The following is a 15,740-nucleotide window of genomic DNA, read 5'->3' on the forward strand; positions in this document are numbered from 1 at the left end:
GCCGGGCTGGAGCCCAGCCGTGCTGGTCTGAGCTGTACCAGCCGGGCTGGCCCCTCGGGGACCCGTTCCCGCCAGCTCTCCCTGGTTGCTCTGGCTCCCCCCGGGGAGCCGTCTTCGCCGTGCCCGAGCACCTCACAGATAACAGTGGGCTTATCCGTGCAGCCCTCCTCCGCCCCATAGGGGAGTGGCCTATGCTGAGCCCCGTTCTGCAAGAGGGGAAACTGAGGCATGGATCCGTGGAAGGACTCGCGCAAAATCACGAGTCTGCAGCAGAGCCAGGACAAGAACCCGGATCTCCCCAGCAGCCCCAGTGCCTACACACCAGCCCATAATGCCTTTTGTTAATTCAAAGACCATCCGAAAAAATAGTGTTAAATCCACCCCGCTCCTTTGGTTCTTTGCAAGAGTGCGTTGGGCACCTCAGGCAAACGAGTGGGGCTGGTCCCTGCCTCAGGGCGTGGACAGAGGTCTGGCCACTGGCCTGTGCTGGAGACAGGTGGGTAAAGCTGGCCACCTTTCCAGCCTGAAGGGAGGCCGGGGGCCCGGCGCTGCAGCTAATACTGAGGGAGGAAGGGGTTGTACAGGGGAGAAGGCGGGCTCAGGGGAACGCCCCTCCACGCAGGACAGGACAGCCGGCTGGGGGAAGGAATGTGAGCGGAAGGGTCTGATTAGGTTTGGGAGTGAAAGAAAGGCCAGACCGAGCCCAGCATGCCGTGGGCGCTCCCCCGCTATAGCACAAGCCAGTTCAAATCCCTGGCCCACGGGTGGCATCAGCCTGCGTGGGGCTAGCGTGGCACACTCCAATTCCGCAGAATCCACGTTCTCTTAGGCAGAAATCTCTAGCCCTCGGGGCTGCAGAAATACGCTCCCAAATGCACCCCCCCCCCGGCTGGCGGCACGCGGATAGGTGGGGGGCGCGGCCGTGACACGCGTGGGTGGCTGAGGCGGAGCCCGGGCTGGGAGCGATGTGGGGGTTCGGCTGCGCTCGGCTCCTCCGGGCCGCCAGGGGGCGCTGTGCCCCGCCAGCCCCAGCGCCGAGGCGGGAGGCGCCCGCAGCGGGCCCTGGGCGGCGGCGATGAAGCGGGATCGGCGCGGCCGGTTCCTGTCCCTCGCCGGCGGGCGCAGGCCGGAGCCCCGCGCGGGGAGCGGGCGGCGGGGCCGCGCGGCGCAGCACGAGCCGGAGGGCGGCGCCGAGGAGGCAGGTGGGTGTCGGGGGGGGGCAGGGACCGGACCTGAACCCGGCCCCCCCCGGACCCGGCCCCCCCCGGCCCGAGCCCTGCCCCCCCCCCCCGCGGCAGTGGTCCCCGAGCCCCTCGGCGGAGCCCAGACGAGCCGCCCCGCCCAGAGCCTGTCGGGGCCCTTGGCCCGGGGAGCCGGGGGGCAGGGGGGGCTTCGCGTGGGCCGGGCCGGAGTCCCCCGCACACCCCCGCTAACAGGGCGGGGTCCCGGGCCGCCAGAGCGAGGGCCAGCTGGCCTCCAGGGCCCGGGAAAGAGACCGAGGGGGGAGCTCTCTGGCTGGGGGAGCCGCAAACCCGCTGCTGGGGCCTTGCCAGAGTCCGGGGCCGCTGGGCCGACCTTCGGTAGCGCAGGAAATGCGGTTTCTGGTAGCGGGGAGAAGCTGCGAGTGACTATAAATCCGGCCCCGAAGTAGTACGGAAAGTGGCAGGCAGCCCCTCACCTGTCACTTCTCCTCCCACGAGAGGGGCTGGGATTTAACCTGTATGGGGGGTGGCCCCAGAGCCTGTTTTGTTGAATAGAAGGTCATCTCACTGTCCGGGGGACTAGGGGGAGCAGCTCTGTGTCTGACACCAGCACCCAGGGTACCCGTCTGAGAAGATGGTTGAGGTGTTTATCCGCTGGCAGGGTGACACGCCCTAGTGAAAGAAGAGAGAAAAACGGGGAGATCTTCTATGAGTGTTCCAGATCGTGGGATTCAAAATCCACTGAAAAATTAGGAAGTTGTCTGTTCAAAGGAAATGGTGTAGCCTTAACTTCCTGCAGGCTCTTTCTTTGTGACAGAATAAAATGAGCATGTTGGGGCACAGATGGTCTCAACCTGTCAGCATTTTAAGATACCCCCTACCCATTATACGATAGCCATGAAAGCTTTCTGCTGGCAGCTACCTGAGTGAGGATACACCTTACAAGCGTTACCATTGCCATGCTTCCAGGCAGGAGCTGGTCATTGCTACAGTCAGGAAGTACAATCTCTCCTTGCCAGTGCACTGTGCTAAGTGTGCGGAAGAGAGGGAGGGTTGTTCTGAAGTACCAGAGTACTGGACGCCAGACCATTGGCCTTTGAGAATGCACGCATTCTGTATTAACTTGTGTATATTTTTGCGCATTGAGAGTTGTACTTGAAACAGCTACATTGTTTGTTTGAAGAGGAAACATTTTTTTCAAAGCTAAGACAGTTACACATGAATTCAAGTTGCAACATTTGTAATATAACTAGTGATAAAACCCTATCAAAGCCCAAAAGCCAGCAGTAGTGTCTGAGCTTTCTCGTGCCTGTAAAGAAACTGCGAATTGAGCAGGGAGGGTTTTTACTACCATGTGCCACTCCTCAACTGCAGAGAATTGTGCAGGTCCAGGCAGTCAGCTCTTCACTGTGGGCATGGGTGAGGGGAAGGGCCTAGGTTACTGCTTGGATTCCCTGGTATTGACAGGAACCCAGTTTTCCACAAATGCTGTTAATACTGTTCTGGACACTGACATTGTTGACATGTCACATGGGCTAAGCACAGCTATTAATTTTAACCCAAGGTGGCTAGGTCCTGGCTGAGTGCTTGGTTTCTCTGCACGCTGGGTGCTGCACATGGTGATGCTGTATGATTTGAAATGGTGCACTGGCTTCTCAGAGGCCAGTGCTTTAGGGTCAGTGGACAGAAATCTCTTCAGTGTTCCCTCGCTTGGACAGGGGTCATCTGTGGTCTGTATTCAGCTGGGGTATAAGTGCATACAGTGGCGCTGCAGTCACCCAGCCCTTAGAGGGGTCAGTTTTTGGGAGGGACGTGTCACTGCAGCTGCCAGGTAGTAACTGTCACTTTGTGTAGGGGCAGAACTGAAATCCTCTGTACAGGGTAGTTCAGCAGGAGAGCAGTGGGCTGCCATGAGAGGGTCAAAGAGCCACACTCCAGCCTGATGCTGGGCTGGCAGGCTGCTCAGTCCTTGGGTGGGCGGGGTGTGTTACTTTGAAGTAATCCCTTGTGAGGAGAGGTTTGTGTCCCCTCATGCTGCTTAATCCCATTTCACTGGTGCCCTTTCTTGTCCTGAGCACAGGTTTACACAGCAACAGTTGCTGGCTTCTCAAAGGCAGGTGTTTCTTTAACTCCTCAGGCATGCCTCCCACATGATCACCTTGATCTTGGGCTGGAGTGAAGGAGTGCCCTGGTTGCTCTGCACCCAAGACTCTTTTAAGGCAATGCACTACCTTAGCGTGAAGTCATTGTGTAAAATTTGTACTGTGGTAACGCGTAAGGGCCACAACTGTCTGGCCCGTTGTGTTAGGTGCTGTACAAACACACGACAGTCCCTGTATATTTGTAAGAACTGACTTATTTTCGTCCTTCCTTAGGAATTGGTAGAGCCCTGAGCACAGGATATTGCCGGCTCTGCCATGGGAAGTTTTCCTCCCGGAGCTTGCGGAATGCTTTTGGGAAGGTTCCTGTAACGGGAGAGAACTCAGAGAAGCAACGACGTGTGGATCAAGTGTTCTTCACCGATTTCCAGCGACTGGTCAGAGTAGCAGTCCGGCAGGATCCTGCTCTCCCGCAATATGTCTGCAAGAAATGCCATGCACAGTTTTACAAATGTCGCAGCATCCTCAAGACGTTTATTCAGAGGGTGAATGCATCTCCCACAGGCCATATAAAGTCAAAAGGAAAGTATGTGTTGAGGTTTTTTTATTCTTGTTCATTTTTCAAGTCATAAATTTCTGTATATTTGTACATGTTAGTTTACTTGTGGAATTTCCGGGCACTGAACTCCCAGGACAGGATGTATTTTTAGCAGCTGTAAACAGCTAATGGCTGAATCTGCTTTCTTTGTAGACAGCATGTGCTCTTATCTGCTACTGCCACATTTAGATGCATTAGTTTTGTTACTGCCCTGTCTCTAGCTGCTACTGTGTTCCTGGTTTCCTGTCTTCCTGGAAGAGATTCTTCATGTGCTGCTTTGTTTTGTGTGTAGGAACAGTGATGTGCAGCCACAGCCAGATGCAGAAGCCCCCTGTTTGGGTAAGTGCAGTACAGAGTTATTTGGAACTATTTTGTTTGTTTGTTCTGTGATACTGTCAGAGTTTGAGGTTTTCAACTGAACACTCAGATGAGACGCCACTAACTTGAAATCTGGTCATTTAAAGAAGTTCCCTTCAGTTTGTTCCTTTAGTGCATTTGACAGTTCTGTGTGTCTATTCAGTGTCACTTCATCATGGTCCTGTGTCATTCACTAGACGAGGACATCAGACGTCTGCCCTGCTCTGGGATGGGTTTGCTCCCCTCGCAGGGTCCACACAAGGGGGTTTAGTAGTGGCATCAGCTGAAGAGGCAGCAGGGCACACAGAGAGGAAGAGGGCTGGGACTGAGTATATCTGGTCACGTTCTTGGGCCTGCCCAAAAGTCCCTCAAACCCAGCGGAGTGGCAGAAAACAGCTTTGTAGTAGTCCCAATTTATCAGGTTATTTTTTAAAAACAGTCTGTTAAATTCCAGTAGATGCGTTCTTTTAAAAAGTAATTTTGGGTCCTCTGCCTGCCTGAGCTCCTCCATCAACTCTGCATGTTTTACAGCCACACGTTTCGGGTGTTTTTAAATGGTTCAGCTTAGCTGTTGGGCATGGTATACAGAGCCAGATAGATAGCAAAACAACTTATCACCATGCTACGTAAGTGGGGATAAGCACCGTTCAACAGCCTGGTACTGCTGAAGTAACTAACTGCTTGCATGCTCTTCTTTCCCCTTTGAACAGTAGATCTGATCACATCCAGCCCCCAGTGCCTGAATAATTTGGTTATGTGGACCCACAACCATGCAGGGAACTGCCAGTCTGTGCCAAGCCTGCAGAGTGTGTTATCTTCCGAGTACTGTGGGATAATTCGAGCCGTGTGGGGCTGTGGAAATGGGCATGACTATGTTATGGATACAGATTCTGATTGCAGCACGGTGCTAGTCGATAATGCCTTGTCCGTTACATGGGAATGGAACAAGGGCGCAGCACAGCGTTTGACTGACAATGGGGCAAGTGCAGACAATGCGGGGGCTGCCTCTGCTCCCAGGCCCCAGCTTACTCCAGCAAGGACTGGCACATGCAAGCAGCCAGTAAACAAAGGGACCACATCGGAGCCGCTAGGTGCTGAGAATCAGTTGCCACAGAGCAGGAATTCATCTCATTCACAAGAGGACAGTCCAGTCTCTTTACAGGAGAAAAGTCTGCCCCAGTCAGCCTCTCCACTGAGCAGTGCCCCAGGTAAGAGTTTTGCCTAAAAAGTGACCTCCAACTGTATGGGGACAGGTGAAGGCCCTTTTCCCCAGACTCCAAGGCTGGGTCCATGCAGAACTTTCTGACTGTGCTGTCACCTCCGGGATGAGTGGTCCTTCAGGATGGCATAGACCGCAATCAAAAGCACCTAGGACTCAGTCCAGGTTGATGTTAGAAACCGAGCTTTGCAGAAAGGAAGCATATTTAAAAATTAACCACGGAAGTTGGGCTCTGAGCACAGGGCTGGGGCCCAGAAGCATGTGGATTCAAATCGTGGCTTGGCCATGGACTTGCTCTGTGACCTTGAGCAAGTCAGTTTGCCTCTTTGTGCCCAAGTTTCCCCGTCTGTTGATGGGGATGAGACCTGCTTCCGCCCCAGTGGAGATTCATGATGAAAAGTGCCAAGTAGCGAAATGGGCCATGGCTGGGGGGGACTGGACTGCTCCTCTTCGCTCTGGGAGCTCTCTGGATGTGTTTCCCAGGCTGTTCCATGTGGCGTGTGCTGACATTTCAGAGAGAAACATTTGTGCAGGGGGCTGGACAATGCAGTGCAGTTGTTAGCTCTTCGCTCCTATGCTGCGCTACCAGAGTTTCCCTAATTGTTAATAAATACAAGGTGTGTCTCTGAGCTGCTGGGTGGATGGCCTTGCCTCCTTCCTCTCCAGCACCACAGCAGGTGTGTGAGGAACCAGGGAGAGCCTGGTCACTGCCCTCAGTCATTCACGGGAAACTTTCCAGCATTATCCCAGCAGTGGACCAGTAAGTACTTAGAGAGCTGCTTCCATTCACCCTGCAGGCCTGATTTGGCACCTTCATCTCTTATCCCTTCTCAAGGTGATGTGTGACACCACTGGGGATTATCTCCTGACTTTAAATAGGTGGGCTTGGGTGACTCCACCTTGTTTTCTGGATCATGCATCTGAAAAAGGTGTGAGTGAGACTTCCTGGGGCTAACGAGAGGAAACGTAATTGAAAGATGCTTAGTCTCAGATATATTACAACCACAAATCAGAAACTGGTATGGGTCATAATCAAGAGTGTTTACATGAGCATTGGGGCAACAGTTCCTGGAGTATAGGAGATGAAGGCCCCAGGTCTTATGAAGTCCTGGGGTCAGACATGTGGTTAACCCATCCTCAGAGAGCGTATGCAGCCAGCCGCTGAGAGTGAATTCTCCAACGTTTGCTGGCTTCTTTTAGCTGCTTTTTGTTTGTAATACACAGTGTTCTCCTTTATTTTCTAGGACAGTTGAGTGGGAAGCAGGTTCTGTCTTCAACGTCGGATGAGCGGGTAAAAGACGAGTTCAGTGACCTTTCTGAGGGGTGAGAGAAGAGTGGGTTTAAAATAGCCTAAATGTACTTTGCAAGCATGAAAATGATCAGCCGAGGGGAATCTCATTCTCCAGTGTGACCTGGTCACGTGAAACCCCTTCCTCCCTTGGACCCAGCATCTGACAGGGACTGGTTTCTTTGTACTGAGCTTGATAAAAGTTCACTGAGCTGACACCCTGGATTCCTTTTTCCTAATTGTGTCCCGTTTTTGTTTAAATAGCATTTGGAATCCCTGATAGATGTTTTAGCAGCTTCTGAAAAAGTTTCCCAGCAGAGCTGTGTCTTTCAAGCACGCGGTTTGGTATTGCCCAGCCCTGTGCTAGGTCTGGTGAGATGGTTGCCAGCCCTGCAGGCCCATATAGCTTCTATTCTGTCTCATAATTCATTCTCATTTCTAGCTGCTGAGAGTCTGGATTCCAGAATAGCCACTGGTGTGGATATCTAAAGGAGAATCCATCTTGGTTGTCAGATATCAGACTGCACTTAGCAAAATCTTGTCTTTACTTACAAAAGGAGCGTGTTTGATGGGAACTTGCTGAGTGGCAGTAAAGGACACTTAAGGCCTGTCAGTTTTTGAGATCATCATAACCCCTCATAACAGTGGAAGAAAATTAGGCCAAGATTCCCAAGAGGATGTCTAAAGTGAAACTCCTAAATGAGCGACCATATAGCATAGTAGTTCTGGGTCAAAGTGTAATTCAAAAGTGTCGCTGAGCGCCTGAAAAATGTTACCTAGAAGATACTAGAATGTTGTGGTGTCTCCTTCTTGACCCCAGAATTGTTTGTTTCTATAGCTAGGATAAAAAGCCCAAGCCTGTTGGCTGCTGTTAGGAGAATGTGGAATGAGCTGCAGAGTAACTGTCAGAACAACTGTATTACGTTCTTGCTCTGCAGAATTGCCTGTTCTATTGCAGAGGTTGGTTGTGACAAGTCCACTCTGACAACTTCCAGTACATCTCTTTAACTGCATGGCCAGACTTTTTTCTCATTACAATCCTCAATTTATTCTTGCTGGCTGTAATCTCCAAAGAAGTAGATTTTGCAGTTTCAAGTGTTCCTTGGGGTGTTTTTTTTTTCTTGCTTTAAGAGATGATGTGGGAAGAGACTTTGTGCAGGAGATTAAAAAACAAATATTGACGACTGCTAAAGTAATCTGCAAATTGGAGTGTTAGTGCTGAGGTTTCATCCAAACCATGTATTATAAAGTTTCTTCTCTTTCTCAGAGACTTCCTGAGTGAAGATGAGAATGATAAGAGAACCATGCAATCTTCAGATGACTCCTTTGAGCCTTATCCAGAAAAGAAGTAAGGGGCTTTTTTTACTTTGCTTTTTTAACACAACTTGGTTCTTTATCCACAGAATAGGTATAGCCTAGACATTAGCATCAGTGTCCCCTGACCCACTTCTTTGGGTTTTTTTGGGGATGGAGGAGGCCAACCCAGGGAAGGTGGTTTCTTTTTGTTGTTGTTGCTGCTCTCACATGACCCAGAACTCAAGATCTCCACATCTCCCTCACTCCCTTCCTAACCTGTTGGCACCTAGAGATGTGATTTACGGTGCCTCAGTAGAATGGTTCACTGAACAGGTGAATGTGATCTATCAGGGGCTGCATTCCTCCTCCACCTGTGTGTCTCCAGCCCTTTGCTGTGCTACTCTCTGGTTAAACAGCTGAGCTAGCTGGGCCATTTCAGGTGAAATTAGACTTGAATTAAATACAAATGAAATATCAAACACTCATTCATCTCTTTACATTGTTGTTCTTTGCCTTAGGGGGTCCAACAAAAAGAGTGAAAATAAAGAAGCAAAGAAGGCCGAAGAGCCCAAAATAAGAAAGAAGCCAGGACCCAAGCCAGGCTGGAAAAAAAAGATCAAATGTGAAAGGTAAGTGATCTGAGCAAGGAGATGAGAGACTCTCTGAGATTAGCACAATCTCACTGCAGTAATTCTCTGCTTTTCAGGGAGGAGCTGCCTACCATCTACAAGTGTCCTTACCAGGGGTGCACAGCTGTGTACAGAGGGGCCGATGGCATGAAGGTAAATTAAGAATTAACATGTGACTTATTTCCAGTGTAGGTGCTGAGAGCTATTAAAGGGGACAAGTCACCTTTCATGCAAGTAGACAATTAAGAATGGTATCTGGACATTCCTTTTTCCTTCTCTTGAAGGATGGGGATGGGTCAAAGTGAACAGTTCAGCCTGTGACCTGTGTAGTCTGAGGTCTTTGTTCCATTCCAAGTGGAAAGAGGAACTGGTCTCTTCCCAACTCATGCTGTGCTTCACCTTCTCCTGAGATTCCGCCATTGCCTTGGTGGGGAGCCCTTTTGGAAGCGCTGCAGGCTAATGGGCTGCTTGGTGCCTAATGTTGGAGAGAAAGTTTAACAATGTTCTATTAAAGTCCTACAGAAGGCTGGACTTGCAGGCTTGGATGCAAGCTTGAGTCATTTCACATAGTGAACTAGATGTGCTGTGTACTGCTGGCTTTTTCCATTGAGTCTTCTGGCTTGTGCTACGTGAACTAACTTCTGACCCCTAGTAGGGTAAAGAGGCTCCTGTCTCCAATCCTTATTTTTAGAAACACATAAAGGAGCATCATGAAGAAGTGCGGGAGAGGCCTTGTCCCCACCCTGGCTGCAACAAGGTGTTCATGATTGATCGGTACCTACAGCGCCATGTGAAACTCATTCATACAGGTACTTCCTGCTGACAGTGGCTGCTCACAACCGAAGGGAGGGTGTTATGCAAGAACAAGATGATGACTTCACTGTGCCAAGACCTTGTGTTGGGTATGAAACTGCCCTATCACTGTGGTATTTGCTTAAGACCCCCTTCCCCTCCTTTCTACTGTTTCTTTGGTACTGATAGGCCTCCAGGCTATGCTCTCTTTTGGGAGGATTTGAGCTACTTCCCACATCAGGTGCTAGTGAAGGAACTTCATGGTTTAGCTTAAATTGATTCTGGTAAGCATGGGCTTGTGTGTATCAATGTTTGAGGTGCTAAGGTGTCAACAGTGCCAATGACTCCTTCACCAGCTCTGTTCTCCCTGCAGAGGTACGGAACTATATCTGTGATGAATGTGGGCAGACCTTCAAACAACGCAAACACCTCTCAGTCCATCAGATGCGCCATTCAGGAGCAAAGCCTCTCCAGTAAGTGCACTTTGGCCTTATGCACATCCTAGTGGTGTAATAAAGTAAATGAATAGACAGGGTCACCAGGTAGACCCCCTTTAAAATATGAAGCCCTATTAGCTTCTTAAAGTGTGTATGACCTATTTATTCAGTCTTCCTAAACCCTACAGCACTTTGATTAAAGAATACTGAAAACTGTGCTGGGGAATCTGTATGATTTCCTTCCACTAGTCAGAGTAGCAAAGTATTGGTGTGTATAGTTAAATGTTGTTTAGAAAAAGGCCCCATCTAAGAGTCTCACTGTAAGATGTTGGCATTTTCATCAGAAAATTCAGTTTGGAAGCTGAGGAGGATTAGGTAGCAGTCATGTTTCTGAAAGCCAGGATAAGGCATTCATTTAAAGACACATTTTTCTGAAGTCAGGTTCAGAAAAGTTCCAATAAGCTGGGGCCTGGTGTGCTGGATGAAGTCCTGTAGTGTCTGGAAAACAGGGTCCTGGTGGACCTGCTGCCTATGCTAGGAAGTGTAGGGATTTCTCTGCCCTCTTAGCGTACCAGCAGGGAGGTGATGTAACTAAGGGAGACATTTCCTAGTTGTACATTGGGTTTGTAACTAATCATGATCCTGACCAAGTGTGAGTCTCCCTTTACTGGTCAAACTAGCTCGACTTATCTGCTTCCAGGACTCCTTTTAGCTCCACCCCAGTGCGCTCCCTTTGCAGGCTTACTCTCAAGCTTTCTAATTTGCGTTGCCTCAGCTCCCAGTAGATGCAAAAACTGGGGAATTAGTAAATAATGAGGAGGTCACTGATTCAGAGCAATCTGGATTGTTTGGTAAAATGGGTGCAAACAATATGCATTTTAAAATAGATATAAACATATACATCTGGGAACAAATGTAGGCCATTCTTACAGGCTAGGGGACTCTGTCCTGGGAAGCAAGGACTCTGAAAAAGATCGGTGGGGTGTAGTGGATAATCAGCTGAACATGAGTGCCCACTGTGACCAAAAGAGCTAAATGTGATCCTGGGATGTATAAACAGGGAAATAAATGGAAGTAGAGAGGTTATTCTACCTCTAGTTGGCACTGGTGCAAGTGCTGCTGGAATCCTGTGCCCAGTTCTGCTGTCCACAGTTCAAAAAGCATGTTGATAAATTGGAGACCCCTGCAAATGAGTAATGGATTAGAAGTGATTGGGTTGTGAGTCAGTCTGTTTAGTTTAACAAAGAGCAGGTTAAGGATGACTTGATTATAATCTACATGGGGAACAAATATTTAGTAATGGCCTCTTCAATCTCCAATCTCACAGAGCAAGGTACAACTTCAAGGCATTGTCAGATTTCCAGTCTGGAAATAAGGTGTATGTTCCTCACAGTGAGGGTATTTCGCCATGGAAGTTTACCCAGGGTTGTGGTGGATTCTCCATTACCGCTACTTTCTAAATCAAGGGTGGATGTTTTTCTAAAAGATATTGTAGGAGTTATGGGGAAGTTCTATGTCCTGTGTTATATCACTGTGGTCCCTTCTGGCCTTGGAATCTATGAATGAGAGGCCTTCAGTAGCTTAGCATTTCTTGTACTGCGCTGCTCCAGTAGCTTCCCTGCCCTATGCACAAGAGATGTTCCATTGAAGTGCTGAAATATATTAGCTGTCACCAATCTTATTCATATTCCTAACCCCATTTACCCAGATAATTGCTGTGCAGGAACAGGAGAGCGTATTAAAAACAATCTCCAGTCGAAGCCTTGTTGTTCAGTAAGGTGTTACCCTAGTTTCTTACTAGTGATGAATTACTGACATCCTTACCTGTAGCTGGGGCCACTGTAGCCTTGCTCTAATTGTGTTTTGCTTTCCAGATGTGAAATCTGTGGTTTCCAGTGCAGGCAGCGAGCGTCTCTCAAATATCACATGACCAAACACAAAGCTGAGACTGAGCTGGAGTTTGCCTGTGACCAGTGTGGAAAGCGTTTTGAGAAGGCCCATAACCTTAATGTTCACATGTCCATGGTGCACCCTCTGACCCAGACTCAGGACAAAGCCAAGCCACTGGAGCCTGAGCAGATTCTCATGTTGAATCCTTCAGGGACTGTGGAAAGCCAGGCTGTAAAACCAGAACAGACTGCACAACAGGAGCCTACTTGAAGGGCTGCTGGAGGTGCGTACTGATCCTGCCTTGTATAAACCATTCAGCAGTGGGGATTTTTAATATACATTTTAATAGATTCTCAAGAAAAAACCCACCTCAGTGGAAATAGCTTCAGCTTGCTCAAAAGAAAAAAAAAAAAGCTTTTACTGTGCTGTGATTCTCCATGCTTAGATCAAATTCAGCAGTGTTGTACTAAACAGTCTCCATCAAATGTAAAGGAACTGGATGTTCTACACTCCCCCATGTGGTGATAGAAACCAAGTTGTACCACATCAGTTCAGTAGTTGCATAAACTGCAGGTATGTATGTAGTTCCTATTCAGATGGGTCTACAGTTATATGGCACAGTGGAGTGACTTAAAACTAGGCTTTTTTTAAAATTACAATTCCCCAAGCAAGTCTAAAGTAAAAAATTTAACCTACTTTATTAACAAGAGCTTCAAGGTTTTGCTTGTAATAAATTATTTACAAAGTAATTTGAATCAAGTAGTCCTGGTTACAAAGATGGAGAACAGCTGATAACTTTTGTGGAATCCAAAGAAATGGATTGACAGGAAAAACTTAGTAAACACTGTCTGCAGCTGCAGAGTTAGACACATCTCTCTCTGCTGCCCTTGCTGGGCTACCAATATCACTCAGAAGAGGACAGGTTCATCATAGAAATCCTCAGCTACAGTGGGCTTCGAGGAATGGAAGAGGGCAGCTTTCACCTCTGGGTCAAACTCTTCACAGGGATTCTGTAACTAGGAGGAAAAAGAAAGCAACTGGTATTAGAGGCCCATTACTGTAAACAGGCAGGCTGAGTTGGTGCTGATCTTAGCTTGCTTTGAAGAAGCAGTAAAACTTCCCAAAATGTCTCAGCTAGAGAAGAGACAGCATGGTTTGGGGTCATGGAACAGCCGACTCCACACAAACAGTGGATCTGTACTACACCTCTACCCTGCTATAACGCTGTCCTCGGGAGCCAAAAAATCTTACTGTGTTATATCGAACTTGCTTTGATCCTCTGGAGCGTGCAGCCTCCCCCCCCCCCCGAGCGCTGCTTTACTGCATTATATCCCAATTTGCATTATATTGTGGTAGAGGTGTACAGAAAAGTACTATGAAAGGGGCATTTAAATGCTGTATGGTTTGTGGACAGCACTAGTTCATGATTAGTCTTGCAAAAAAGACTGAGGGCTGCATGCATGCTGACACCAAATGAAGGCTAGGCAGGAGCTTACAGTGGCTTGATAAAAGTGAAAAGGAGGTAGACTTAGCATACCTGTTGTATATGTAAAAAGCTCTTTTTAGGGCACCGTGCAATTGAATGTAGCAGAAATCGACGAGCCTTAGTTATCACCTCTAAAGAATCCACCTAGTGAAAAGACATCAGGTTCAGGACAAAAAGCAAAGTCACTTGAAATCCTCACTTTCATCTCTATTAAAAGAGTGTTGACTTTTACAAGTGGCTTAGGTACTTCAGTTTATCTTAGTTACAGATTAGGTACATAACTTCACCATGTGTAAAATTAAAGTGCACTCTAAAGTCCTAATAGCAAGGTTAATGGGCATATCTATTTTATGATGGCACTCCAACTTGATCACTCTTTTATGCCACACCAACAATAATTTGTGTGACTTTGGCACCTCCAGGCCTTAAGCAATATCAGAGCCCCACTGGGTTAGGTACTGTATAAGTAGCAATGGTATGTCAGCCATTTCAAAAAGTAAATATACTTTGTACAGGCAAGAGAATAAATGGTATTGTGGCTAGGAGGCTTTCAAAGTAAATTTCAGTTAGGTAAGAGAAGAGAATGACCACCACTCACATGCTTCACGCTGTGTAGGCTTTGTCCCCCATGATCTGATCTCTGAGGATTCTCCCCTTCTATGTAGAGTCGAAGCAGCTGGGTATACATGTCAACAGCAACGTAAAGGAAGGTTTGCTCTCGGTTAAGTAGGTTTTGGTGAAAGCAGGGGGTAAGGCTAGAGGGAATCGCACAAAATATAGAATGAGTACAGTGCAAGAAGCAGCCCCTCAACAGCATCTCACCATACATCTTTAAACACGTTAGGGACAAAGGTGCAACCAGCATTTTCACCACCTCACGTGGAATTTCGCTATCAGACTTGCTGTATTCAGCACTGGACACTACTCCCACCCTTGGAACACAGGGAAGTGTGAATGGACACTTCTAGCAAGAGAAGATGGAATCACACCGTCTGGAAATCATAGTTCTGCTGAGTTGATGAAAACAGTATGATTGCAAGAAGGTCCTGGGGAGCAGGGAAAGCTTTCATGGACTATCAAACAGAAGTAGCATTGGCTTTCAGAGGGTTACAAAGTGTTCTTAGCTTTGCAAGTTACCAGTTTGTTTCACCCATAAGACACTGGCTACACCTGAAGTGGCCATCCCAGCCATGTTGGGTGGGGTATATCTGCTCTGGAGTAATACAGCCATCCCAAACTCACGGCAATCAAACTTTTCTATCACATTATCCCCATTAGGGATTCTCTCCCTGCATCCACATTTGTCTAAGCTCGACTCAATCACAGAACATGTATAGAATTGCTTAGAAATGGGCATCTGAGCAGCCAACCACTTTCTTCTCCCATAAACAATTCCCTTCACATTTTTTGTTGTTACCTGTAGAATGCAATAGGTAACAGGCTGACGTATTGGTCTGAGGCCGCACTATGTAGAATTTGATAAGGGCCACGGCCTGCAATATCCAAAGACAGGAGAAGGGTAAAATGTCTTAGATCATCATTGGGTCTCTCCAGGTACTTCTACGGCAGTGCAGATGCTGGGCATAGTTCCTTCCAGGCAACTGCTGGGGACAGTGCATAATCTGAAGTTTGGATCAAGTCACTCCTGCGGAGGAGTGCTTGATGGTTTTCAAGCCTGTCTCTAGCAGGTGGCACAGTAAATTTGTGTAACATTCATACTGATTGTCAGCTACTGTAAGGTTTAAACTGTTTGGAGTCTAAACAGCAATTTGTTACATTCGGTGAATAGCAACCCTTCACTGGGCTCCCCTCGACACAGCAGCTGGTAGAAGTCAAAGTGTTACCACATCAAAACCTAGAGTCAGAAAAGTTTCTTTATGCCCCAAAGAGGGCTTTTTTCTCTGTACTGCTTACAGGGTGGAGAGGCTCCTTCAGACAGATATATTCACCAAACCCAAAAGGTGAACCCTTAAAGCACCTGGTACTAAATTTTGCATTCCCACAAGTTCAGGAGGAGAGCTCTACTCACCTTTCTCTGCTGAGTGAAAGAGAGCTAGCCAGGATATGCCTTGCTCTTCCAAGCATCCGAGGATCTCCAGGCACCATTCCAAAGATTTTTGAACCTCTGGCCCTTGCTGTATATTTCAGAAAACATGCACAACCCTTACTGAATTGTGGTTACATTTCAATCCAAGAACTGCCCTAGTAATAGTGAATGTTTATTAAGTGCAGTGTCAGTGCCAGGATTAGTAATACTAAAGGCACGGATAGAGCGTTCCTCCACCTCTACAGTCAAATGCCGGAGGTGCAAGATCCCCCTGGCCCAGGGCAGAAAGCATGCTGTAACCAGCAGTTTATCAAAAGCTGTAGAAAAAGTAACAGTAAGGACCAGCCTATGACCAAAGCATTTCCAAACAGTTCTCAGCACGGAGTCTTGGGCAAGTCAC

At 48.0% G+C, this 15,740-nt stretch overlaps 3 protein-coding genes across 7 annotated transcripts in view; 1 reads left to right on the forward strand and 2 right to left on the reverse strand.

Annotated features, from left to right (window-relative positions):
* The window catches only part of VPS9D1 (VPS9 domain containing 1), a 28,938-nt gene extending 26,799 nt beyond the window's left edge, over positions 1–2,139 (reverse strand). The window contains exon 1 of the mRNA XM_030581412.1: positions 1,679–2,139. The gene's annotated coding sequence lies outside the window, so the exon portion shown is untranslated. The remainder of the gene's footprint in view (positions 1–1,678) is intronic.
* Positions 1,076–12,548, forward strand: ZNF276 (zinc finger protein 276). The gene is made up of 11 exons (XM_030581995.1): positions 1,076–1,202; positions 3,578–3,887; positions 4,192–4,238; positions 4,967–5,464; positions 6,720–6,798; positions 8,031–8,111; positions 8,578–8,688; positions 8,766–8,841; positions 9,380–9,497; positions 9,854–9,953; positions 11,792–12,548. The coding sequence occupies exons 1-11, from the start codon at positions 1,076–1,078 to the stop codon at positions 12,075–12,077; spliced, it is 1,833 nt and encodes a 610-aa protein (XP_030437855.1). The 3' UTR covers positions 12,078–12,548.
* The window catches only part of FANCA (FA complementation group A), a 61,921-nt gene continuing 58,662 nt past the window's right edge, over positions 12,482–15,740 (reverse strand). For 3 of the 5 annotated variants that reach the window (XM_030581407.1, XM_030581405.1, XM_030581406.1), the window contains exons 39-43: positions 15,323–15,428; positions 14,711–14,786; positions 13,892–14,048; positions 13,345–13,437; positions 12,482–12,823 (exon numbers count right to left, since the gene is read on the reverse strand). In XM_030581407.1, coding sequence (XP_030437267.1) covers positions 12,716–12,823; positions 13,345–13,437; positions 13,892–14,048; positions 14,711–14,786; positions 15,323–15,428 — 540 coding nt within the window. In that variant the 3' untranslated portion in view covers positions 12,482–12,715. Of the gene's footprint in view, positions 12,824–13,344; positions 13,438–13,858; positions 14,049–14,710; positions 14,787–15,322; positions 15,429–15,740 lie in introns of those variants that run through there. The other 2 variants (XR_004002789.1, XM_030581409.1) reach the window with 2 other exon arrangements.

This window comes from Gopherus evgoodei, chromosome 12 (genome assembly GCF_007399415.2).
Source record: "Gopherus evgoodei ecotype Sinaloan lineage chromosome 12, rGopEvg1_v1.p, whole genome shotgun sequence".
In the NCBI taxonomy this organism is placed as follows: Eukaryota; Metazoa; Chordata; order Testudines; family Testudinidae; genus Gopherus; species Gopherus evgoodei.